Here is a 26,029-nt window from a genome sequence, read left to right as displayed (position 1 = left end):
AGGATAAAAAATTGCTCTATTGAGTATTTAAAAATTGTTCTCTAATATTTTAGTAGACATTTGGGAATTTAGTAGGAATTTACGATTTTTCGATGGTAAATATTGAAATTTGATACTATTGAAATCAATTATTAAATTATTATTAAATTAATTACAACTATTAAAATTAATTTTAATTAATTTAAAAAAAATTTTTTTTATTTGTTATTTTATCTATTTTATATTTTGTTCTGTATACAATTATTTCAATTCACAATTTTTGAGATGAATTTAATTATGTAAATTAAATGAAACTCAATTCGTTGCACTTTTATGATTATTCTGGATGTTAATTTTTATCACTGTTTCATTTTTAATATTTTATTATTTTTATGATTTTTATTATTGTATGAATATTTTGTACTAAGTTGGCATAATGCTCTTCTTTTCAATACCATGAAAAATTAAATGGTAAAAAAGTGTCTTCTCTCGTTAAAATATTTCTTGTGGAAATTCACTCATTTTTTTGTTTGTTTTTATCACTCGTTAACACTTTTCATCCCGACTTCTAAAGTCAACTACTGTGTATCAACTTGGTAACATTATAGATCAGGCTTCAGTGAACATTTCACGAGTGATGTTGTTGGATGAGAAGACCTTCGAAGTTTACGATCGAAAGTCTTGTGTGTGCTTGTCAAAAGCAACAACTAACGATCCTTCGCAGTCAAGGGTTGAATTGCAACTGCATATTGAATGTGATCATGTCTAACGACGCTTTCCATGCTTAGGCGTGGGGTCGTGACAACATTACTGCGTCTGCGAATGTAATTCGAGAAGACACTGCTTTACAGAAGTTTCACGCACACTTTACACATTTTGTTATATGTACACGAATGCAGAAGCATTTGCACTCCACTCTTTCATCTAGATCAATAACGTGAAATTAACACTGAGCTAACAATTCTTCAATGTGCTTTTAAATTATCTGTCTATTGACTCTTGTTCTTTCATTTTTGTTTAGAATTTATCAATTTTAATTTTTAATCTTCCTGAAATCTCTTAAATCTAATACCTTTTATAAAAGTTAATAATTGAGATTTATACTCCAAGCAACAGCGACGAAAAAATTTATTTCACTCAACAGGGTTGTCACAGGTCAGGGAATTTAGGGAAAAGTCAGGGATTTTTATTAAAAGTATAGGAAAAAATTAGATTTTTAGAATTCATAAAAAAATTTCTGAATTTTGGTGTCTTTTTTGTTTGACTCGTAAATTAATAAATTACCTCGAATTCTATTACAAAACTTTCAATTTTTCTATTTTCGACAACAATTTTTTTTTAAATAACTTAATTCTTCAAGAACTATCATAAAATTATTACTTGTAAACAATTTAATGGATAATTTTACTTTAATATTTCAAAATAAATTGAATTTAAAAAGAGTTAAGTACATTTACAATTTTCATAAATAGATGAACTTCAAAAAGTTTTTATTTGAAATTTTATAAAATTTTAATTTTGAATGAACTTAATTATAAATTTTATATAATTTCAATTTTGAATGAATTTAATTGTAAATTTTATGTAATTTCAATTTTGAATTAATTTAAGTATAAATTTTATAAAATTTTAATTTTGAATGAATTTAAGTATAAATTTTATAAAATTTTAATTTTGAATGAATTTAATTATAAATTTGATAGAATTTCAATTTTTAATGAATTTAATTAGAAATTTTAAAAAACTTAAATTTCTGAAAAATTTTAATAATTCAAATCTTTTGAAATTGGTTAAATTTCTTAATACATATTAAATTAATTATTAAAAATATTAGATTTATAAAAGAATTTTAGTTAAATTCACTAAAAAGAAATTGAATTTTTGAAAAGTTATAAATCAGTGCTGAAATTCAATTATATTCAAAAGTAATAAAATTCTTCGCAGAAATTCAATTATGTTCAAAATTTATTTTAAATTCTTGTCAAATTTTCAATTATCTTTATAAATCAAAAAATTCTTTTTAGAAATTCAATTATTTTCAAAAATTTTAATAAAATTCTGGGAAAAATTTCAAATATCTTTATAAACAGCAAAATTCTTCGCCAAAATTCAATTATTATCAAAATTTTTAATAAAATTCTTGGAAAAATTTCAATTATCTTTATAAATAGCAAAATTCTTCGCCTAAATTCAATTATTATCAACATTTTTAATAAATTTCTTCGCAATAATTCCATTATTTTCATAAATATTAAAAAATTTTACAGAGATTTAATCATTTTCATAAATAATTATAATCCTTTTTTGGAATTCAATTATTTTCAATAAATAATAAAATTCATCGCAGAATTTAAATTTTGTTTAATTCGGTTTTACGAATAATTTTTAATTTTTAATAATTTTAAATTTTTTACCAAAGGATGGAGACTATTAAATAAGTAAAGTGTTTTTGAAGAGCCCAAAAATAGTGAAGCCAAATGCCATAAAAAAGAAGAAAAAATGTTGAATTTTAAGAAACTCGGTTTTTCGAATTTTTGATAATTTTAGATTTTTTACCAAAGGGTGGAGACTATTAACAGGGTGTTTAACGGTCAGGGAAGTCAGGGAATGTCAGAGAATTTCATTGAAAGTCAGGGAAATTCTAAAAATTTATACAAAAATTAAAATCTTTGTGAATAAAAAATTTTTTTAATCTAACAAAACTTAGAAGATTTTTATTATCGTTTGTTTTTATAATTAGATATTAATTTTTATTTTTTTTAATGTCAGGGGAAAAGTCAAAATTTTGTCTGTAAATCAGGGAAAAACAAAATTAAATTTTTGTGGCAACCCTGAAATAACCAATTACTTATCTATTATCAAATAAATGTTTATTTAAATCAAATAATTTTTATTTAAATGAAATAAATTGTATTTGAATCAATAAATTATGTATTTGAAGCAAATACTATTTATTTGATTTGAATAAAAATTATTTGATTTGGGTAAAAAATTATTTGATTTGAGTAAAAAATTATTTGATTTAAGTAAAATATTTATTTGATAATATACATATTACAGTTATTTTAAAAGTATTTCAATATTCATTCTTCATAGGGTTTTGTTATTTCTAATTGTTGGAAAAAGAGAAAATATTTATATTTCCTAGGTCAACTGTGTTTGAATGTAGATTTTAGGGAATATTCTTGTAGAAAAAATGCATTGTATGTATAATGTAGGTAGTTCCAGGTTCTATGAGTGTGCTTGCATTTCAAGATATGTTCTATGCTTTTGCCATGTTTGACTACACTTCAGAAACGTGCTAACGAAGTATCTCAAATATGGAAACGCGACTCAAATACAAGTCTCTTACCCTGCTTTCGTTTCTTCTTCAGAAACTTGTTTTCGCGTTAACTGTCTTTTTAAACCATTTCGAGTAATTTTATTTCATAATTTCCATTTTTCACGCTGTTAGATATGAATTTTTTTTAGAGATTTTTATCTATTGTAAGATACGTTTATGGTGAGAAGAAAAAGATCGATTTGGCACTTTTTCCCGAAAGGTATATTTTTTCCTCTTCTATTTATTATTGTTTAATTTGGTAATTATTGTTTGAATCCCATTTAATGAAGTTAGGATAATCTCTCTAATCGTGAATCAGCAAAAATTAAATGGTATTTGCTTCAAATACTAAAAATTTGTTAGTTTAAATTTATATGATTAAAAAAAAAATTAGTTCATTCAAGGAAATATTTATTTAATTTTAGGTAAATCGGTTATTTGCATTAAAGATACGTTTATGGTGAGAAGAAAAATTTCTTTTCTTTTCATTGTATTTTTATTAATGTTAATTAGTGGAGAAAAATTATTTTTTACAAAAAATCTTGTCAGACAAGCTTTTAAAATCTAATTAAAAATTTAGAGAGTATTCAATTGATTGTTGTGAAATTATTTAAATTTTCGTACTCATGTGTTCTTGAAATACTTACACTCCGTCATAATTAATGCCTTATAATATAATTATTAAACTTTCTGAATCAAAACTGAAATTCTTGATATTAGGAACTTTGATAATTTCTTGATTATGTGAATTTTAATTGACACTTGACAAAACTCCATTTTCTGCAAGTGTGTTTCATGTAATTAGGAAAACAATTTTTTGTCTAATTGAAACCAATATTCCGTTTGTAATTTACCCTCATATTTAATTTTTGTATAATTTTTATTACTTATTTTTATTTATTATTTTATTTTTCTTTATTTTTTTTTTTAATTTGTAATTTTATTTTATTAGTGAAACCTGTAAGTAATTTTGGACTATTTTTGTTATCTCCAGGGTTGAATTTATTATTATAAGGGTAAATTTTATTCGTATTTCCTAAAGTCAGGTACAAATTAGCAGAATTTACTTCGTTCGTAAAAATTAGTCAAATTTTCTTCGTCGTAAAATTTAATTCGGAAATAGTAAAAGTTTTCAGCGAATGTGATTAGAAATTTTAGAATTTTACTATTTTCGAAAGTGAATTGTAGTAAAAATTAGTAAAATTTGCTTCGTCGCAGTAAAATTTAGTCTGGAAATTTATTTATTAAACAGAACGAGTCCATTCGTAAATTTTTATTGTATTTCCAAAAGTAAATTACAGTAAAAATTAGTAAAATTTACTTCGTTGTAGTAAAATTTAATTTGGAATAGTAAAACTTTCCAGCGAAAGTGAGTAAAATTTTCAGAATTTTTCTGTTTCCCAAAGTAAAAATTAGTAAAATTTAGTCCGGAAGCAGTACATTTTTCGAAAGTAAGTAGAATTTTTACAATTTTGCTGTTTCCCAAAGTAAAATTTAATCCGGAAACAGTAAATTTTTCTATTTTCAGAATAAATTTTACTTGTATTTCCAAAGTTAATTTACAGTAAAAATCATTAAAATTTGCTTCGTCGTAGTAAAATTTAATTTGGAAATATGGTAAAAGTTTCCAGCGAAAGTGAGCGTAGAAATTTTAGAATTTCACTATTTTCGAAAGTAAAATTTGCTTGTGAAGTAAAGATAGTAGGTAAATTAAGTCCGAAAATAGTAAGTTTCCAACGGAAGTGAGTAGATTTTGGTATAATTTGGTAAAAAATAAGTTTGCTCACACTTTTTTCCGAGAGTAAACCCTTCGTAAGTTATAAATTTCAAGGATTCGAAATTCTATTTCCTTAATTTACATCTTCCGTGTATCGTTTTCCATATTTTCCTCCAATATTTTCAAATTTAAAAAAAACCAGTTTCTAGCACCAGGACTTTTTTAGTTTTCATCCCAAGTTAATCCTCTGATTGTGGTATTTTTTCATAAAGTTTGAAATTTATTTTGTTAGAATTTGTTGAAAAATTGTGAAGTATATATATAAAATGAGAAAATATATACAGAGAGGATGGAGCTTACTTTTTAGCGGGGGTGGATCGCACGTTCTTGAGCTCCATCTCTTTATTCGCGGCATTATTCTTCTCGGCGTTGTCCTGTGAATTGGGTGGCGCATTTTGTGGATTAAGTGGTCTTGTTACCGGAAGTGTCGCCGTGTTGTCGCTGGTGGCCGACGCCTCCACCTCGACGGTGGCCACTTTACAATCGCCGCCACCAACCATCGCGATCACGGGCCACGATTATATTGCCAAGTACTCCACCTAAAGCTATACAAGAATCCTGATAGTTGCTTGAAAATCCCGTGGAGAAGATGAGATGTGAGGGTGTTTGGGGGATCGGGGCATTAGGGCGAAGCAAAATGCTTCACTCCAATGTCGACGACCGGCGCGCGCTGCTCATCCCGCCATTTTGGTGAACCCAAAACTCTCTCTCTCTCTCGCTCTTTTTAATCTCCCGCCCTTGTAACTTCGCTCAATACGCTTTTATAAAACTCTATATCCGAAACATGTCAACTTCATCAACAAAATTCCTGCTCAATTTTTTTTTTCTCTGAACATTTTTTTATTGGTATACTTCGATTCTAATCAAGATGATAACAAATAAAAATGGTAAACAAAGATGAGGAACACAAATGAAGATGTTGATAGGAACCACTGTTTGTTATATGAACTGCGTTTGATTCGCTGAATCGATTCATTCACTGAACTGATTAGAATCGGAATAGAAAGATACTAATTTTTGCTAAAGAGGAAGGTTTACTAATGGTACTAGAAATGAAGAATGATTCTAATGATAAAAATGATGTTCAATGGTGCAAAGAGAAGAATTATACCATTTCTATGATATGATGGTGACTAAAGGAATCTTGGGTTCGATTTTTAAATTAAGAGATTTTTTCACAAGAGATTTTATTCCTTCCGAAAAGTCCAATTTGGACCAATTCAAAAGACCGATTCTTCATATTGGGAACCATTGGGAAGAATAACTTTGGCAATCGTTATGATGGCTTTCGGTGACGTTTGCACATGAAAAGCACCAGTCACCGAGACAGACAAGAGAGTTGAGATGAAAGAGTCTCGCCACTCTTTGGTCACCCCTCTTTCATACGCCCTGTTTTTTTTCCTACTCACATCCCTTGGACTTTTACACTTGTGTGCAAAAAGTGAAGAGATCAGAGGGAGATTTTTTTTTTTTTTTGGGCGCGGGGAAAAAAGAATGGTCCTAAATGGAAAAAGGATGTTGCATGATGATTATGAATCACAAGAAAATCCCGCGCACTTTCTCGAACAAGGCTCATTAAACATTTGAGGGAATCATAAGCACTTTGATTTTGTTTTTTGATGAACGGTTTTCTCACCTGGTCGGAGGTTCTCGCGGTGACTGCACCCGGGTTCAGCAGTCGAGGGTGTAATACTGAGAGATGGGAGACGAGAAAAACATGGTGGGGTTAAAAGAAGGGCGGAAACAGGAGAGGAGGATCAAGAAGACTGATTTTGAAAGAGAGAGAAAGAGAGACGGAGAGAGTAAGAGAGCAAGAGAGAGAGAGAGGGAGAATTGTGTGGCGTCTGTCGGCATCACTATACCTGAATGACTTGGGAATCGCGATTGACAAAAGAGGGAGGGCAATTTTGACGAGATCGCCGATCACCCTTTAGAAGCAGTGACGGAGATCCACTACGTTATCGGAACACGATGAAATAGGGTTGAATCACGATCACCGCCCCCAGCATCCCGGAGACTGAGGCTGGCCGGGAGGTCTCTTCCCGGGCAGCAGCAGCTTCTTGCACAAGCGCACAAGTCACCCCAATGCTTTTCGACGTGTATTTCGTTTAGGTTTATATCGTTGCATTTCTCGGATTCAGGGGATGCCGCCGATCGTGTTTCCAATTTTGTGAATTCAACGCTTCTTTCTTAGATTTGCTGTTAATGAGATGAGAGGAGAAAAGATATTCATCTTATTTCAGTGGATGAATGAAACATGGGTTTTTGGGGGATTAGATGCCAGATTTTTGATGATTTGGAATATTGCGCTGATCTCTTGATCCTGAGGGGATGATTTGTTTCGATTATTTAGATTGTTGAATGATGTTGGTTGTTTGCATTTTGATTATTGGGCATTTTTGTTCGGGGGTTTTTGTTTGGATCTTAATTTTTATTTTGATTACTTTTGGACTTTGGTATTATTTTGACGGTTGATTATTCAGATTATTGATTATTTGTATTGTTGATTATTTGCATTTTGATTGTTAAGCATTTCTATACTCTTTTCTTTATTTCATTTTTGTCGGGAAATTTTCTTTGGATCTTCATTCTCATTCTGATTTTTGTTTTGGATTGTTGAATTATTTTGATGGTTGATTATTTAGATTGTTGATTATTTGGATTGTAATTACTTGGATTATTTAGATTGTTGATTTTTATGATTGTTGATTTGATTCCTTGCGTCATGAATTCAGCTTTAAAAATCATCTGTCATCGAGACTCAGTGTTAGTTGTTGTTCTTCGAACTTTTATAAATCTAGAAATTTTGATACCAGTTGTTGGATATAATTGTTTATATTTTTAAACCTGTAGGTATCATTCTTAAATCTTTGGGTATAATTTTTAAAGTTTTGACAGTAATATAAAAAATCTGAAACCGTTTACTTAAAATTATGCTTTAAAAATTGTGGGATCAAGGGTCTGTACTGGTTGTAATTGTTTTGACAGTAATATCAAAAATTTGAAACCGTTTACTTAAAATTATGCTTTAAAAATTGTGGTATCAAGGGTCTGTACTGGTTGTAATTTTTAGATCTTTGATGAATGTAGAACTTTTAGGCCGAATTTTTATGTTTGGTTATAATTTTCAAACTTTTGGTTACAATGTTTTAAATCTTTGTCTGTAACTTTTAAATTTTTGGTTATAATTTTTAATTATTGGTTGGGATTTTTAAACTAATGTCTGTAATTCTTAAAGCTTCTGTTGTAATTTTTAAAACCTTGGTTACAATTTTTACATCTTTGACTTTAATTTTTAAATCTTCGGTTATTGTTCTTAAACCTTCGGTCATAGTTTTTATACTTTGAGTTTTTATTCCTGAATCTTTAGATATTCTTAAATCTTCAGGTATTATTCTTAAATCTTTAGATGTTCTTAAATCTTCAGGTATTATTCTTAAACCTTCAAGTATTCTTAAATCTTTAGGTAATATTCTTAAATCTTCAAGTATTCTTAAATCTTAAGGTATAATTCTTAAATCTTTAGCTATTATTCTTGAATCTTTAAACCTAATATTAAAAATCTTGAAACGTTTACATCATAAATTTATCCAACATACATAGAGCATAATTTTTGTCTAACAAAGCTGTATTCCTTGCATCATAATTTCAACTTCAAAAATTGTCTGAAATCAACTATTGATTCCAGTTCTTAGATCATTGATTAAGTGTCATAATTTTTCTAAGCATATCAAATTGAGACAAAAAACGAATCAAAACGTTGCTTCGCAACATTTTTGATTCGTTTTTTGTCTCAATTTGATATCCTTAGAAAAACTGTGTTAAAATTTTAGGTCTATTCTTAGACATGTTTGGTTAGAATCCTTAAATTTTATTTATTATTGTTCTTAAATATTTGACTGTCAATCGTCACTTTCACATCTAATTGAGACCTCAAGTTTCAATCAAAATCTCAAACTTGATTATCCATTAAAGAAACAATCGTTTGATTTGTTTGGCGAGAGAGTATCAATATCAATTCCGTTAGATACATTAGGACTGTTGACACAAAGGATTCATGAACGATTAGACAAGATTTAACATAAAGTACATAATCCCCTGTATAACTACAGAATGTTTGTACTTTAGCTTCTGAAAATAGAAATTCTTTTGTATTAAAATAGAAATTAAAATACGAATTAAAATATGCCGGAAAAATTAAATTCTTGAATTAGAATTTCTAGTATTCACGATTTAGATCTTTGGAAATCTAATTCTTTTGCAATTACATCAAGTTGATAGAAAATTATCGAGTTTATATTGTCTGTAGCATCTAGTTTACAGCATCAAAATTATCAAGTTTATTGTTTATAGCATCTAGTTTATCATCATGTTTAATGATATAGAATCTAGTTAACCATCAAGTTTATCATCTAGTTTCTCTTGAATCGATTCTTTATCTTTCATTTTGACCTGAAAATCGAGTAAATTGAAAAGAATCCTAATCAGCTCGAAGAAGAAGAAGAAGAAGAAGAAGATTTTTGTATAATAGGTTGTACCGATCTTGGAACGTGATTGAGGTCAAGTATCGGTCCAGGCGCATTCAAGTCGACGTGCACTTGCACCGACGGGGAAGACGTTCGTAAAATGGGGAGGGGGGGGGGTGGTGGTTGCGAGTCGTATGATGAGAGTGAGAGAGAGGGACATAAAGGGGGCAAACTGCTCCGTGGTTCTGCGACCCACTGACCCGCTCGATAACGCTGTGCCACCCAGGTCACTGACCTTTCTCTCGCACAAAATTCACACAACGACGACGAGGACGACGACGATGATGACGACTACGACGACGACGCGGCCCGTTTCTGGGTTCGATGTTCCAAATTGTACGTATATACACATGTATATAAATTCTCCTCTCTCGTGTTGAACAGTGAGAATGTTGAGTCGAAGGCTCACAACCTCTCGTGGCCTTTAGGAGACCGTGACCGGGGCAGGTGTTGTTATTTTTCGCAGACCCAAGAATTCCAAGAGCTTCCACTTTGAAAGATAAACACTTCCTCCTCCTGTTTATTATTTCGAAAACTTTTCCCTCGTAAATGACATTTATTTTTTCATTCAGATTTGGAAATTCTTTTTTTTTTGAGATTTTATTCGAAATTTTATTTAATCTTCGCGAATGCATTTTATTTATAAACAATTATTTTAGCAGTCTTTAGCTAAATCAAACATTGTTATAAATTCTACTTTTTATTATTATTTTTATTTTTCTATTTTTTACTATTACTATTTTTTTATTATTACTATTATTATTTGAAGGTGTGTCATTGTCCGGAAGTATTCGAGTTAGGATAGTGTTTTGCTATTTGAAATTGAAATCCTCTAGAGATGAAGTTACATGAAATTACCTATAATCATAACATTGAGTAGGGAAATAATTTGTGATTTGCGATTTACTTTATATCTGGAGACATGAAATTGATGTTATGATGAATATCTGTCAGTATCATATTCCCAAGGATTGCAACAACAAAAAGCGAGTATCACGCACGTCGAGTATTGATTTCGACCTCGCTGGAAGTGCTGCCGCGATTTTACGTCCTCGGAACTAAATTCCTTTGCTAAAAGGGAGAGGGAAATTGGACAATTCTATAACTTAAATTTTTTTTCTTGCCGTATTTAGTATAAATTTGTACTTTTTTGAAATTCTTTTCCAATTCGATTATTGTTATTGTTCTATACTCTCGGGGAGAATTTTAAAGATATTTTGACCACTCCTTTTTGCGAGCTTATGGGACGATGTCGAAAGTAGAGTAGAATTTTTCTTTAAATATTTTTAAATATAAAAATTCAGGGAAAATATGTTTAGTTTTTTTATTTTTGGAAATGTTTGTTTAATATAAAGAGGAAAAATATTGTCACTGACAGTGACATGTATTCGAGTTTTGTTTTCTAAATGGAAAGGAGGTGGAAGTAGGCAACTGTTTTTAGTTTCTTTGTTTATTAATTCAACGAGATTTTTTCTGATTCTTTTTTTTCTACGCGAACGCATTGTTGTAGGAATATATATTAATTAGCAATTTTAATTAACTAGAAAAAATTAATTAGCAAAAAATTTCTATATTATTTTTATATTTAAATTATTATCATATTTATACTATTTTCATATTTATATTTTTGTTTATTACTACTCTGAAAAAATTTGTTTGATTCAAATCAACGATTACTTGAATATTATCAAACAAACATTTATTTGTATGAAATAATTTTTATCTATAGGTATCACATTTTTAAATTTAAATTTAAATTTTATTTAATTTAAATAAAAATGATTTGATTCAAATAAATAATTATTTGATAACAGTCAAGTAATGAACTATTTGAATCAAATAAATTTTATTCATGCCTTTTGTGTTTGAACGTGTTTTTTAAATTTACACTGAAAAAAAAAAGAATTTATAGAATTCTTATAATCGATTACTTGTCTATTATCAAATAAATATTTACTCAAATCAAATCATTTTTATGTAATTCAATTAAATGATATTTGCTTCAAATATTGAAATAATTGGTTCAAGTTTATTTGATTTAAATAAAAATTATTTGATTTAAGTTTGACTTTTTATTTGATTATTTCTTTGATCATTTATTTGGTTTTTAAGAAAAATTTATAAAAATTGTCGTTTGTTCTAAGTTTGAAAAATTTTTAGTTATGCTTGAAGAAAAAAATTAATACTTTTTGCAAACATTGGAAAAATTTTAGTTTTTTGAAACTTAAAAATCGTTTTAAATTATTTCTCATAATTTTTAAACTTAGGATTTTTTTTGTACTATTTTTAAAATAAATTTTACTAAACTCAAAGCATATGTGACTAATTTTTATTACAATTTACTTCTATTATAAAATTTACTCTGGAAATAATTTTTAATTGCAAAATTTACTATTTTCAATGTTAATTGTTTTATAAAAATTATTCAAATTTTCCTCCAACATTGTAGTATTAGCTATTAAATATTCTTATTTTTAGAGAAAATTTACTTAATATGTAGTAAAATTTATGAAATTTAAAAACAAAAATAGAGTTGTAATAAAAAATTTGATTAAAATTTTTTGAAATATCAATAATTGACAGAAAAAATTTGATTGAAAAAAAGCTCTAATTAAGAGAAAATAGTAAAAAAAAATCTTTAAAATAAATTGTACTCGCTTTAATACGGTAATAAAATTAATTTTAAAATTACCCTTTTTCAAAACTGAATCCCAATTTTGAAAATTAAAATCCTTTTTTTACCTAATATTACATGAAAACAAAATCACTGTAATCCCTTTATGTAGAATTAAAATTTTTTGTTTAAAAATCTATTTTATAATATTATAAGTTATTGTTCTTTTTTTAAATAAATGTTTTTATATATCAGTCAGGAAAAGTAGGAATATGCCATTAATGAAATGAAGTATTTAAACAAGTGGCAGGTGACATCGAGTGCTCATAAATCTCCGGAGAAACGTCCTTGAGCAATTACTACGCGAATGATGCTCTAGTTTTAAAAAGCTTGTGAGTTAAGCAGGTCACTCATTGAAAAAGATCCTTATTAATATTTCTAACTTTCGAATATTCATATTTAATTCTTTGTTTTCATATTAATATATAATATGAAGACAAAGAACTGAAACTTGAATAAAAAAATTATTTTCTCAGGGTGCCTACTAACCGGGAGATTCGGGAAAATCGGAAAATAGCCGGAAATTTAATTTGACCAGGAAAAACCGAGAATAAGCCAGGAATTTTATGCCAAGCCGGGAATTTTTTCATCAAATTAAAAAAAGTTTTATTATTTTAATTTCTTTTTAAAAAATCGCTTTTTATTTCAATTTTTATAGATATTTATACTGTTCTCTAAATTTGAATTAGTTAAAAAGAATTAATTTGATAGTAAAAAATCAGTCACTGATTCAAAAAGAAACTCTAATAAAAATTTTTGAAGCCTTTTGTAGATTTACTTACGTTTGAAATAAAATAAATTTAAATTTGATGAAAAAACGATTCGGGAAAATATTTTTTAATCTGAAAAAAATATACAGTTTTGATATAAAGTATTTTTATGTGCAGAAATTTATAGTAGGTACATGGTACTTTATAGTCTATAGAAATTTAGATTTCATATTAAAAATACTCTAAAAAAAAATTACTCATTTCTTCCATAAAAGATATATTCTGATGCATTCCATTAGCTTCATTTGATGGTTAACCTCCTTTGATAAGGCATATCATTAAACTACTAAAAGAGATATTTTATCTCTCCTTCAAAGCTTTCGATTCCCAAAGTAGATTCACAACTTTGAATATCCTAGTTATTTTGATTTGAACTTTAAAAGAATCACTTAATGCACTTTGTAAAAAGATACGGTGAAATAATGTTGCACTTTCATAATATTCTTGTTGTAGGAACATAAAACTTTTGTAGAATGTTAGAAGCATGACAAGCGTCCTCGCAATGTCGCGTGCTTTTCTCGGTATTTTAAATTACACTCAGTTGCAGAATGTTATAACAATAAATATAATCTTTTGTTAACAAGAACTTTATAGGTTTTCTTTAAATTCTTTCTTTTAGTAGGACAAATATTTATGAGAGATTTAATTAAATTCGTTGTTTAATTATTCTTCGTTTTTTTCAAGAATAATTTGTAATTTTACAAATTACATTTTTTTTATCCAATTATTAATTGTATTATAATTTTTTCATTTGAATAAAAGAAGAGAATTTGATTGAAATAACAAGTGTTCGATAAGAAATAAATATTTGATGATGGTTGTGTTATTTGAATTTCTTTTCAGTCATATAATAGATTTCGTGACATTTCGGTTGGAAAAAATAATTGAAGAAAAGCCGGTGAACTTTTTCCTTTCTCCTGCTAAATATAACATGAATCGTGTCAATAGATTTTGTTTAACCGAATCGATTAGGTTTTTCTTGGAGGTTGTTTATTGTGAACAAAATTTTAACAAGCTTGATTGAATATACTGTTTACAATATAGTTGAGGATATTGACCTTTCCACTCTCTAAATCTAGGAATATGTGAAATTTCACTTATTAAAAGTTGTAAGTCGTTCTCTTGTATTATATTTTTATTTGCACTTATTGGACTTTGGAGAAACAAAATTTTTGTTTCTCAACGTTTTTGATTCGTTTTCTGTCTCAATTTGATAACCTTAGAAAAACTGTGAAGCGACTTACAAGTTATAAATTTTGGTAGGTGAAATTTTAATTTTTGTTTAATTCAAATAATAAATATAGTAAAAAAAATTATCTGGTTGTAATACAGTTTTTTTAAAGATATCAAATTGAGACGAAAAACGAATCAAACCATTGCATCGCAACAATTTTGATACGTTTTTTTGCCTCAATTTTATATTCTTAAAAAAACTGAATAATTAGAATTTTGGTTATTTTATTTAGAATTCTAATTAGGGCTATATTTAATATTGTACTTCTGGTTAGTTTAATAAGATTTGTTGTTAATTTAACCAAAAATTCTAGTTAATTTATATAGTTCTAAATTATTTAATCAGAATCCTGGTTAGCTTAATCAGAATTGTAGTTAATTTAATCAGAATTCTAGTTAATTTAACCAGACTTTTGGTTAGCTTAATTAGAATGTAGTGTGAAGTATATTTGACACTATATTCTATAGGAAAAACATATTTTACCTGGAACAGCGATAATTTTCTTTAGACTAGCGAAAGTCTTAACTGAAACAACTAAAATTTTCGCTAATATAATAAAATTTGTAGTTATTCCAGACAAAATATTTTTTTTTTGCGTGTAGTTAAACTTACAAAAATTCCTATTTTAGTTAATTAGAATTATCTGGTTAATCTAACTAGGAAAAAAGTAAGGGTTTTTTTTAAAAAATTTCACTTTCAGTTAAACCGACCAGAATTCTGATTAAATTAACTAAAATTCTGGTTAAATTTAGAGGAATAATTGAGGGTCCCAATCAAAGAACCGGTTATAATTTTTTTAAGCTCAAAATCATTGCCCTGTATGAAAAAGTTAAACTGTTTTCAATCCCAATTTTTTTAAAAACATTTTGGTAATCTTTATACAAATACGAAATGTTTTCAAGAAATTGAAATTTTACAGAGTGTCTAACGTTCAGGGAAATTATAGGAAAGTCAAGAAAAAGTCAGGGAATGTCAGAGCATTTCATTAAAAGCCAGGGAAATTTCTAAAAATTTATACAAAAATAAAAATTTTTGTGAATAAAAAATTATTTTAATCTAACAAAACTTAGAAGATTTTTATTATCGTTTGTTTTTGTTGAATTTTAAAGTAATTCGGTGTTTCGAATTTTTGATAAATTTTGATAATTTTAGATTTTTTACCAAAGGGTGGAGATTATTAAATAAGTAAAATGTTTTTCAAGAGCCCAAAAATTAATGAAGATAAATGCTATAAAAGAGATGAAAAAATGTTGAATTCTAAGAAATTCGGTTTTTCGAATTTTTGATAAATTTTGATAATTTTAGATTTTTTACCAAAGGGTGGAGATTATTAAATAAGTAAAGTGTTTTTTAAGAGCACAAAAATAATGAAGATAAATGCCATAAAAGAGATAAAAAAATGTTGAATTTTAAGAAATTCGGTTTTTCGAATTTTTGATAAATTTTGATAATTTTAGATTTTTTACCAAAGGGTGGAGATTATTAAATAAGTAAAGTGTTTTTTAAGAGCACAAAAATAATGAAGTTAAATGCCATAAAAGAGATAAAAAAATGTTGAATTTTAAGAAATTCAGGTTTTTGAATTTTTGATAATTTTCGATAATTTTCGATTTTTTACCAAAGAGTCGAGACTATTAAATAAGTAAAGTATTTTCCAAAAGCACAAAAATAATGAAGCTTAATCCCATAAAAGAGAAGAAAAAATGTTGAATTTTAAGAAAATCGGATTTTTGAATTTTTTCGAATTTTTGATAATTTTAGATTTTTTACCAGAGAGTCGAGACTATTAAATAAGTAAAATGTTTTTCAAGAGCCCAAAAATAATGAAGATAAATGCTATAAAAGAGATGAAAAAATGTTGAATTCTAAGAAATTCGGTTTTTCGAATTTTTTATAAATTTTGATAATTTTAGATTTTTTACCAAAGGGTGGAGATTATTAAATAAGTAAAGTGTTTTTTAAGAGCACAAAAATAATGAAGATAAATGCCATAAAAGAGATAAAAAAATGTTGAATTTTAAGAAATTCGTTTTTTCGAATTTTTGATAAATTTTGATAATTTTAGATTTTTTACCAAAGGGTGGAGATTATTAAATAAGTAAAGTGTTTTTTAAGAGCACAAAAATAATGAAGTTAAATGCCATAAAAGAGATAAAAAAATGTTGAATTTTAAGAAATTCGGTTTTTTGAATTTTTGATAATTTTTAATAATTTTAGATTTTTTACTAAACGGTGGAGACTATTAACATGGTGTCTGACGGTCAGGGAAATCAGAGAATGTCAGAGAATTTTATTTAAAGGCAGGGGAATTTCTAAAAATTTTTGTGAATAAAAAATTATTTTAATCTAACAAAATTTAGAAGATTTTTATTATCGTTTGTTTCTATCATTAGATATTAATTTTTTTTTAAATATGTCAGTTACCATATTTTTGTCTAAAGAAAGCAGAAATAAAATAAGTAAAAAGTCAGGGAATTATTTTCTCAATCCTTGTTAGTCACCCTGTTTTAAATCCTTTTTTTATTTAGAGATCGAGAATTTTGAGTTTCAAAAACTTATAACCGGTTTTTTGATTGGGACTCTCAATTAAACCAGAATATTTTTTAGTGTAGTTTTAGTTAATTTTATGTCGAAGATAATTATTTCAAATTAAGAACAGGAAACACTTTGTAATAATTATGATTCGTTTTATTTATAACAAAATTTGTTTATACTTTTTAAATCTAAGTTAGTAAAAAGTTATGCTTATTAAATGATGAAAAGTTGTCCACCTTTAGTAAATGATAATAAGTGATAATTTTACTATCAATTAGTGAAATTCGACTAATTGTTAGTAAGATGCCACTAACAATAAGTAGATTTGTTTTATTAAGAGTTCACAAAACAGTTCTGCTAATTCATTTAGTTAATCAGTTGACTAGCAATTAGTGATTTTCTACTAAAATATTAATAAATATTCAATAACAATTGGTCATATTTTATTTTTACTAATTCAGATTTAGAGAGTAAAAATATAGCATCTTCTAATTTATCATCAAATTTTGAAGATTATTTTGGCTTTTCTTCGGCTGTCAGTAAATTCACTAATTTTCTTAGTAATTTTACAAGAAATAACTGAATCATTACACAGAAAAAACGGTAATCTAGTTTTAAGAAGCTCCTACTTAAATAGGAGCCAAGAATATTCTCCACTTAAATTAAGTGGCCTCACTTAATAATTAATTTAAGTAGGGAATATTCTTGTAGTAGGCGCTTCTTAAAATTAGATTATCGTTTTTTCTGTGTTCAGATTTAGAGAGTAGAGAGTAAGAAATCATCAGACGTTTCAACATCAACATTAATGTCCTCTTCAGTGATATAAAATCAAAAAAAATTATCCACAATGTTTCCTGTTAATAATTTAAAAATAATACAACTGGATGAAATTTAAAAATTTTGAAAGTTTTGATTGAAATTTAAATTTAAAATCAAGTTTGATTCTGAACATACATTTCTTTTCTCAGTCTACAAATGGAATGTTAATATATCACAAAGATTTGTTGTTAAATAATATGTGAAAACTCTCGTGCTGTTAAATGTTTTTCAAGAGGATACTCACTTGGCATTCTTTGGCAATGTGCCAGATGTGGGAAGTGTGTGCGTAGGCGTAAAACAAAGGGGTTGGTTATTCGCATTTTGTGGTACTAGGGGTTGTCTGGCGTGCGCCGGTGACGTGTGAGAACCATAACCGTCGGAATTTAGCTGAAAAAGACAAAATAAAAAAAAAGAGATTTTAGTCTCAAAAGGTTCAGAAACATTAACTCCTCAACGTCGTCGTCGTCCCTTTTCTGTTTAATATACACGTACACAATGTTGTATACTTGCACCTCAAAGGACCGTCTTTTTTTCCAATTTTCTCAAGTCACTGACTTTTTTCATCATATACTTTTTTTTTATTCTCTTTTTTTTGAATTAGCCATAAAGTTGTTCTTTTCATTCTAGTAGGCACTTGAAGTAAATTTGATTTTCTCTTTTTTTTACAAAATGTTTATTGTTTCATTTTCTCGGAGGGAATTGAAATTTATTTTCAAGCAGAAAACTTTTCTGAAAAGAAAAAAGAACAACTGTTGTTTTTTTTTTCTTTTCGAAAAAATTTTTCCAAAATAGTAAATTGTAATTTTTTTGAATAGTATTTTGAAATTCCAAACTACATCTTGAACGAAAGATTATAATCTTTTTGAACAAAAGATTATAATCTTTTGTTCAAAATTTGGAATTTTTTTCGAGACGTATTTTTTTTCTTTTTGTGGAGAGAAAAATTGGAAAAAAAAAATTTTTTTAAGTGACTTTAGAGATTTTACCTTGACAACGGTGCCGATTAATGAGTCAGGTGGCATTTCTGGTGGGTCAGGGATAACGCCGGGATTCGTGTGGGCTGGATAATCGTTGTGCAAGTGTGCTTCCTTAACAGGAGTGCCACTTCCGTCGAGACGTTCCATATCCAAACTGTCCGTTGGTGTTGGTTGCGAGAGCAAACGCTCCTTCATCTCGTGAAGATAAGGACAACGTTGCATCTCTTCAATATCACGGACTTTTTGTTGTTCTAAAAAAAATAGAAAATCGTGAAAATTTATTTACTTACTAACAAAATAAACAAGATTTATTTCTGTGCATTGTATTTTCATTAGAAAATTATTTTGGCGTTACATTTATTTAAATTTATTTATTAAATAATAGGTATTGTGAAAATATTATTTTTATTACTATTTATTATTATTATTATTATTACTATTTCTTTACTAAATTATTATTTATTATTTATTTATTTGGTAAAAAACAATTAATCGGTTATTTGAATAAAACTAGTTTGAATGAAATTAATTATTTTTTCAGTGACATTTAGTGGAAACTATTCCTGTAAAAAAATATAAATTTTACAAAACAGAATATTTTGTTCTTTTATTGTATTATTTTGTTTATTTCAAAATTGAGCTCTTTAGCTATTTATTTATCGGCTGATTATATTTTTGAAAAACTGTGTTTTAAAAATATTTTTTATTTTAAATATCGAATAGGCAAGTGAGTAGTTATTTTTCGATTAATACTTATTTGAAATTTATAAGCTATATAGCAGGTTATAAATTATGAATGCCTAAAACTTCCTCTTATCTTCTCACTTAAAGCCCCTATGAAAGAGGTCCTTTCAGATTTCAGAGTGCCTCTGAGTCTTGAAACTTGTTAGCGAGTGTAGAAGATTTATATTAGTTTTTAGATATAAAATGAAACTTTTTCATTTTCCTGTAATAAGTTATTAAATATTTCACACAGTTTCCGGTTTCTATATCTATATATTATATTATTAAATTAGATTAATATTTATTAATGTAAAAATATTTTTTTCGGAGGAAGAAGTTTAATTTATAGTAATGATAATAAAAATAAAAATAATATGAATAATTGTAATAATAATTATTATTATTAATTTTTTGTGAATAATATTTTTTTCATTAATAATTTTTACTATTATTATTTAGTCAGTAATTTAGTTACTCATTTATGGTACTAAGGACCGAGGAAATAATAATAATAATAATAATAATAATCATAATAAATAAAATATGGTTGATACTAAAAATAGAAAAAAATAAGAATAATGAAAATAGCAATATAATAAAAATTTATTATAAAACATTATCTATAAAATATTTGAGTTTATTTTTCTCGCATAGAAAAATATTGCATAATTTTATCGTTTTTCGTTAAGCAACAATGTACACTTATTTCATTCCTCGCAGACTCTCGCACCATAAATGAAAACTAGTTTGAAAATAATAAGTAGAACAGCTGAATCATTGATTAAACTTGAAAAACTGGTGCACACATTTATGACACTTTATATATCCCCTATTGTAAATATCATTTTTATTTTACTCTTTCATTCATTCATTCACTCATTATTGTCCTTGAAAGTTACTATTGCGTGCTATATATAACAGGGAACTCAGGGAAGTAAATATTTACTGTAAACAAACACGTGAAATTTTTGCTCTATTCTTATTTTAATGTTTTTTAATTTTAATATAATTATATCGAGAATTTATCGTAATATTTCCACTTTATTTATATTATATATCTTCGATATTATGAAATTTTTTTCGCTTGTTTTATTTTGTGCATAGGAAATTTCAAATTAAACTATTTTCAATATTTTTTCAATATTTAATTTTGTTTTTCATTGAATCGTTTTTTAATTATGTGGTCAATAAATAATTTGAATTTGTTGTTTTTTACTAATTAAAGAATGAGGATTTGTATACTAATTACAGTTATAATGATTTTATTAATTTTTCGTGAAAAGAACTACTAATTTTCTAGGAGAAAATTAGTAAAAAGTTGTAGTAGAAAATTACTAAAATTTGTAATAGAAAATTATAGTAAAATTTATAGTAGAATATTAGTAAAATTTTCAGTTGAAAATCAATAAGATTTATAGTAGAAAATAAATAATATTTATAGTGGAAGATTACTAAAATTTATAGTAGAAAATTAATATAATTTGTAGTGGAAAATTACTAATATTTATAGTAGAAAATTAATAAAATTCATAGTAGAAAATTACTAAAGTTTTTAGTGAAAAATTACTAAAATTTATAGTAGAAAATTTCTAACGTTTGTAGTGGAAAATTAATTACGAAAATTTATAGTAGAAAATTATTAAAATTTGTAGAAGAAAATAACTAAAATTTGTAGAAGAAAATAACTAAAATTTGTAGAAGAAAATTAGTAAAATTTGTAGAAGAAAATTAGTAAAAATTGTAGAAGAAAATTATTAAAATTTTTGTAAGAAAATTAGTAAAATTTGTAGTAGAAAATTATTTACATTTGAAGTAGAAAATTACTAAAATTTATAGTAAAATATCTATTAGTTGAAATAGTGAAAATTTACTATTTCAATAAATAAACATTTTGCCTTAAAATTAGTATTTTTTTCACTAAAAATTAGTAAAATTCTTACTAGTTAATTGGTGAACGAAGTTTCACTAATCGTTAATGAGTAGAAAACTACTAATTCAGATTTAGAGTGTTGTTTATTATATTTAAATTTATTTTTAAACTAAAATTTCTTGTACCATTTAGAGAATTCCTGGTTTTTGATTCTGAAAACCAGGACTTTAACCATGTTTTCACGCGCTTCGATTTGCTGACAGGTACCACTTCCTCCCCCATTTCATTTCTTGACAATACTGACAATATTTTTGCAAAAAAAAAGCAATTATTTTTATTTTTCAAAAATTTTTTTTTTTATTTTGATATGAAATTAATAAATATTTCGCTTTCACGGAATTTTTGATTATAATCGAAAAATAAGACTTGAGCGAGAAAATTAAACGGCACCCAAGAATCACGATCAGTTTGATACTGTCTTCGACACCACGAGACATCGTGAACCTGCTTCTCTCACTCTCTCCCCATAGAAGAGATCACCAAAGAAGGCGTCGCGATTGGCAATCACGTGGTCACGTTCCCGTATCTTTCCGTTCGAATATATTTTATTCAAAGAAATCGATACGAGACTTGAAAGCAAATGAGACTAATAAAGGAGGAATCGAATCAAATTTTTCTCTTTCTTCCTCTTCTTCTTATCTCTTGTGTAGGTTTTTTTGATATATGGTTTTTATTTAAGAATTGATTGAATTTTTACAAAAGGAATAATTAGCTGTGAAAAATTGTGCTTTATTCGATTTTGATGTCAAGTTAGAAAAGTGAATTAGCAAAAATTATGAAAAGAGAGAAAAATTTCGTTGCGGAATTATTTATTTTCTGAAAAGAATGTGACTTTTGATGGAAATTTTCTTTGCGGGGTATTAAAAGAATTGGGTATTGAATTAATTAGCTTGAATGAACTCTATCGATTTCTTATAAGAACAAGTTCGTTTTAAGAAGTGTTCTTTAATTTATTATCAATTTCTTCGTTGGCGCCTTTTTTGTTCCATCGTTTTTTTTATCGAGTGATATTAAAAGTGAACCAGTAGAGCTTGGTCCGGAGTATTTCAAAAGTATATTCGTTAAATTAATTATGAATAAGGAATCATTATTTAAATTATTTTTTAAAAATATATTTTCAAGAATGTACTTTTAGAAACGTTTTTTTAAAAATGCACTTTTAAAAATGTATTTTTAGGAATGTATTTTTAAAAATATTGTATGTTTAAAAATGTTTTTAACAATATATTTTTAACAAGTGAAGTTTTGATTACTACAATTTTTAGAATACAGTGGAACTCGAGTCGTTGAGACATGTTGGGACTCATGAATATTTCAAAAATGTTATTTGACAAAATTATTAAAAATAATTGTCATTTGACATAAAATTAATTTCATATAAATATTTTTAATGAAATTCATTTGACATAAAGTACTTTAGACGTGAAACTCATTTAAAATAAATTACATTAGACATGAAATTCATTAGACATGAAATTCATTTGACATGAAATTCATTAGGAATAAATGTCATTTGATATACCATTCATTTAGCATAAAATTTCTATTTAGCATAAAATTCCCATTTAACATAAAAATCACTTGACATAAATATCATTTAACATAAATTATAATTGACATAAATTTCATTTGACATTAAATTCATTTGACGTAAAATTATTAATTAAATAATGTTTAACATAAATGTTAGTAGACATAGAATTCTTTTGATGTAAATTTTATTTTGACCATAAAATTCATTTTGCAATAATTCAGTTTGACATAAACTTCATTTGATGTAAAAAGTTATTTGATATAAAATTTATTTAACACAAAAATTACTTCACATAGATTTGATTTTTTAAAAAATTCATTTGACATAAATTTTATGTGACGTAAAATTCTTTTGAAATAAAGTTTGTTTTGAAATAAAATTCATTTGACATAGTTTATTTGACATAAAAGTTATTTAACATAATTCTTATTTAACATAAAATTCCCTTGACATAAATTTCATTTGACGTAAAAGTCATTTAATGTAAACTTTCATTTGACATAAAAATCACTTTATACATAAATTTAATTTGACATAAAATTCATTGGAAGTGTAATAATTATTTTATTTCTTTTTGGATGCCACTTTTTTAAAATTTCATTTGTCATAAATTCACTGCACATAAATTTAATTTAACGTAAAAATCACTTGATTTAAATTTCATTTGACATAAAAATCACTTGATGTAAATTATGTTTTACAAAGAATTCATTTGACATAAAATTCATTTGGTATAAAAGTAAAGGTGCGAATTTTAAATGTAACCAGTTACACATTATCAAGAAAATTGTGATTGGCAAATTTTTTGAATTCGCGCCAATTGAATTTTGAATTTTATGTCAAATGAAATTTAATGTTAAATAGTTTAGAGTCAAATAAGATTTCTGGAATATTCATGCGTTTCGATATGTTCTTCTGCTTTAATAATCGAAGGTCTAGTGAAGAATAATTTTATTTGCCATTCTTTGTTTTATCTCACTTTGTTTATTTAAAGTGAGTGTTGTTGTTGATTATTTTTTAGAATGAGTTCCTTTAACTCTTGCTCTAATAAGTATTTTTCGACTAATCAGGAAAACTGTTGTCTAGGCTCTTCTTAAAGCCCTATTTCGCATTTGGGGAAAACTATAATAATTTCTGCACGAATCATATTAAGAAATGGTGAATAAATTCGAATTTTTAATTAACGTGTGTACAGTTTTAATTAACATACTTTTTTATTGTACTTAAAAAAAAAATTTCCAATCCAGTTAATTAAAATATCAACAAAGTTGATTGATATTTCGATTAATCAGTCAACTTGATTGATATTTTTGATTATTAAATCAACTTGATTGATATTTCGATTAATCAATTAACTTGGTTGATAATTCGATTAATTGAATTGAAAATTAATTTTCATTGGGCGAGGGAAGTTTTGATATGAAAACTGACCTATCAAAATCGAGTTGAGATGACGGTTGCGTCGCGACGTTTACTGGCGGTCCAACATTTTCCCGTTGCTTTCCTATTCTTATACACATATATGCATATCTACAGGAGCCTATATTTAGAAAATCGCGAGGCGGTAAGGGTAGGCTTTAATCACGATCCACATGCTCGACACATATCGCGAGAGAGGAAAAGAAAGAGAGAGAGAGTAAGTCTTTTCTATTCACATATCACCTCTATATGAACGACAAAGTGATCACGCGTTCACCACACCATATGGACCAGTCTCTATTTATTCATATGCGCGATTATGTAGAACACAGCTATATTAGGAATTACTTCGTAGAATTGTAATTTTTCATTATTTCCAGTGAGGTAAAAATATGCATTGATATTTAAATTTCTTTCTCTGTCTTTTTTAGTTCAATTTCGGAAGAGACAAATTTACACGAGTTCAAATGTTGCCTTAATTTTAGATTAATAAATTTTATGAGGTAAAATTTATTGTCTTTTTTGGATTTTAAGTTCAAAATTAGTCTGAATTGAAAAACGTTTAAGATTCTAAATTTGTTAGACTTCTAAATTTTTCAGGGTTGTCACAAGTCAGGAAAATCAGGCAATTCAGGGAAAAGTCAGGAAAAGTAAAATTGACCAGGGAAATGTCATGGATTTTTATTAAAGTACTGAAAAAAATTGAATTTTGAAGATGGTACAAATGATTGCAGAAATTCAATTAATAAAATAAAATAATAATAAAATAATAATAATAATTAATAAAATTAATAAAATTCTTCTCCAAAATTCAATTATTTTCAAAATTTTTAATAAAATTCTTATCAAGATTTCAATTATTTTCAAAAATTTTCCTCAATTCAATGATCTTCAATATATATACTATTTTAATAAAATTTTTCAAAAGAATTCAATTATTTAAAAAAGTGTTAATAAAATTCTATGCTAACATTGAATAATTATCATAAATAATATAAATTTCATAAAAATTCAACTATTTACAATTTTTTTTAAATTAATTATTAATTAGTTTTATTAGTTTTATTTTTTTTTTTACACAGATTCAATTATTTATATTTTTATGAAAAATAAAACTTATCATAGAATTCAAATTTTTTTAATACAATTAAAAATATGAATTTTTTATACTTTTAACTGACAATTCTGAAGAATTATTTTTTTTTTGTAAGTTTAATTAAAATTTTTTTTTGAAATTATTTCAAGTTTTTATCTTCTAAATATTTAATTGAAGAATTTCCGAATAATCGAAATTTTGTAAAATTGAATTGTAAACAAATGGATTTGAAAATTCTCGAGGAACTTTTGCAAAAAGTATTAAAAATAATTAATAATTGAATTCTTTTGAAAAATTTTAATAATATTTTTGAAAATAATTATATTTTTTTGAAGAATTTACTTAAAATGATATTAAAAATAATTGAAATCCTGTGAAGAATTTTATTATTTAGGAGAATAATGTTGAATTCTTGTACAGAATTTTTATTACATTTTTTAAAATAATTTAGATCTTTTGAAAAATTTTATAATTTATGAAAATAATTGAATTCTTGCAACGAATTTTATTAAATTTTTTCCAAATAATTAAAATTCTGTAAATAATTGAATTAATTATGAAAATAATTGAATTCTTGCAACGAATTTTATTACATTATTTTTAAATACCGTCAACCGGGGCTATTTTGTGCACCAAATAGCTTTTTTTTGATTCAAAGATTTATTTAAATTCAGAATTAAGAGAATAAAGAAAATCAACTTTTGATATATGTTG

The 26,029-nt window shown here is 26.1% G+C and overlaps 1 protein-coding gene across 9 annotated transcripts in view; it reads right to left on the bottom strand.

Moving 5' to 3' along the window:
* LOC122512433 (proton channel OtopLc) overlaps positions 1 to 26,029 on the bottom strand; it is a 61,284-nt gene that overhangs the window by 16,827 nt on the left and 18,428 nt on the right. For 2 of the 9 annotated variants that reach the window (XM_043628241.1, XM_043628242.1), the window contains exons 1-3: positions 21,392 to 21,661; positions 18,623 to 18,864; positions 17,881 to 18,023 (exon numbers count right to left, since the gene is read on the bottom strand). In XM_043628241.1, the coding sequence (XP_043484176.1) occupies positions 17,881 to 18,023; positions 18,623 to 18,864; positions 21,392 to 21,488 (482 nt within the window). In that variant the 5' untranslated portion in view covers positions 21,489 to 21,661. Of the gene's footprint in view, positions 1 to 5,378; positions 5,637 to 6,714; positions 6,913 to 6,940; positions 7,101 to 17,880; positions 18,024 to 18,622; positions 18,865 to 21,391; positions 21,662 to 24,231; positions 24,253 to 26,029 lie in introns of those variants that run through there. The other 7 variants (XM_043628243.1, XM_043628244.1, XM_043628246.1 and 4 more) reach the window with 5 other exon arrangements.

This window comes from Leptopilina heterotoma, unplaced genomic scaffold (assembly GCF_015476425.1).
Source record: "Leptopilina heterotoma isolate Lh14 unplaced genomic scaffold, ASM1547642v1 Lhet_99, whole genome shotgun sequence".
Classification (NCBI taxonomy): Eukaryota; Metazoa; Arthropoda; class Insecta; order Hymenoptera; family Figitidae; genus Leptopilina; species Leptopilina heterotoma.
The sequence above is the reverse complement of the archived record's forward strand: the minus strand, read 5'-3'. Positions and strand labels throughout refer to the sequence as shown.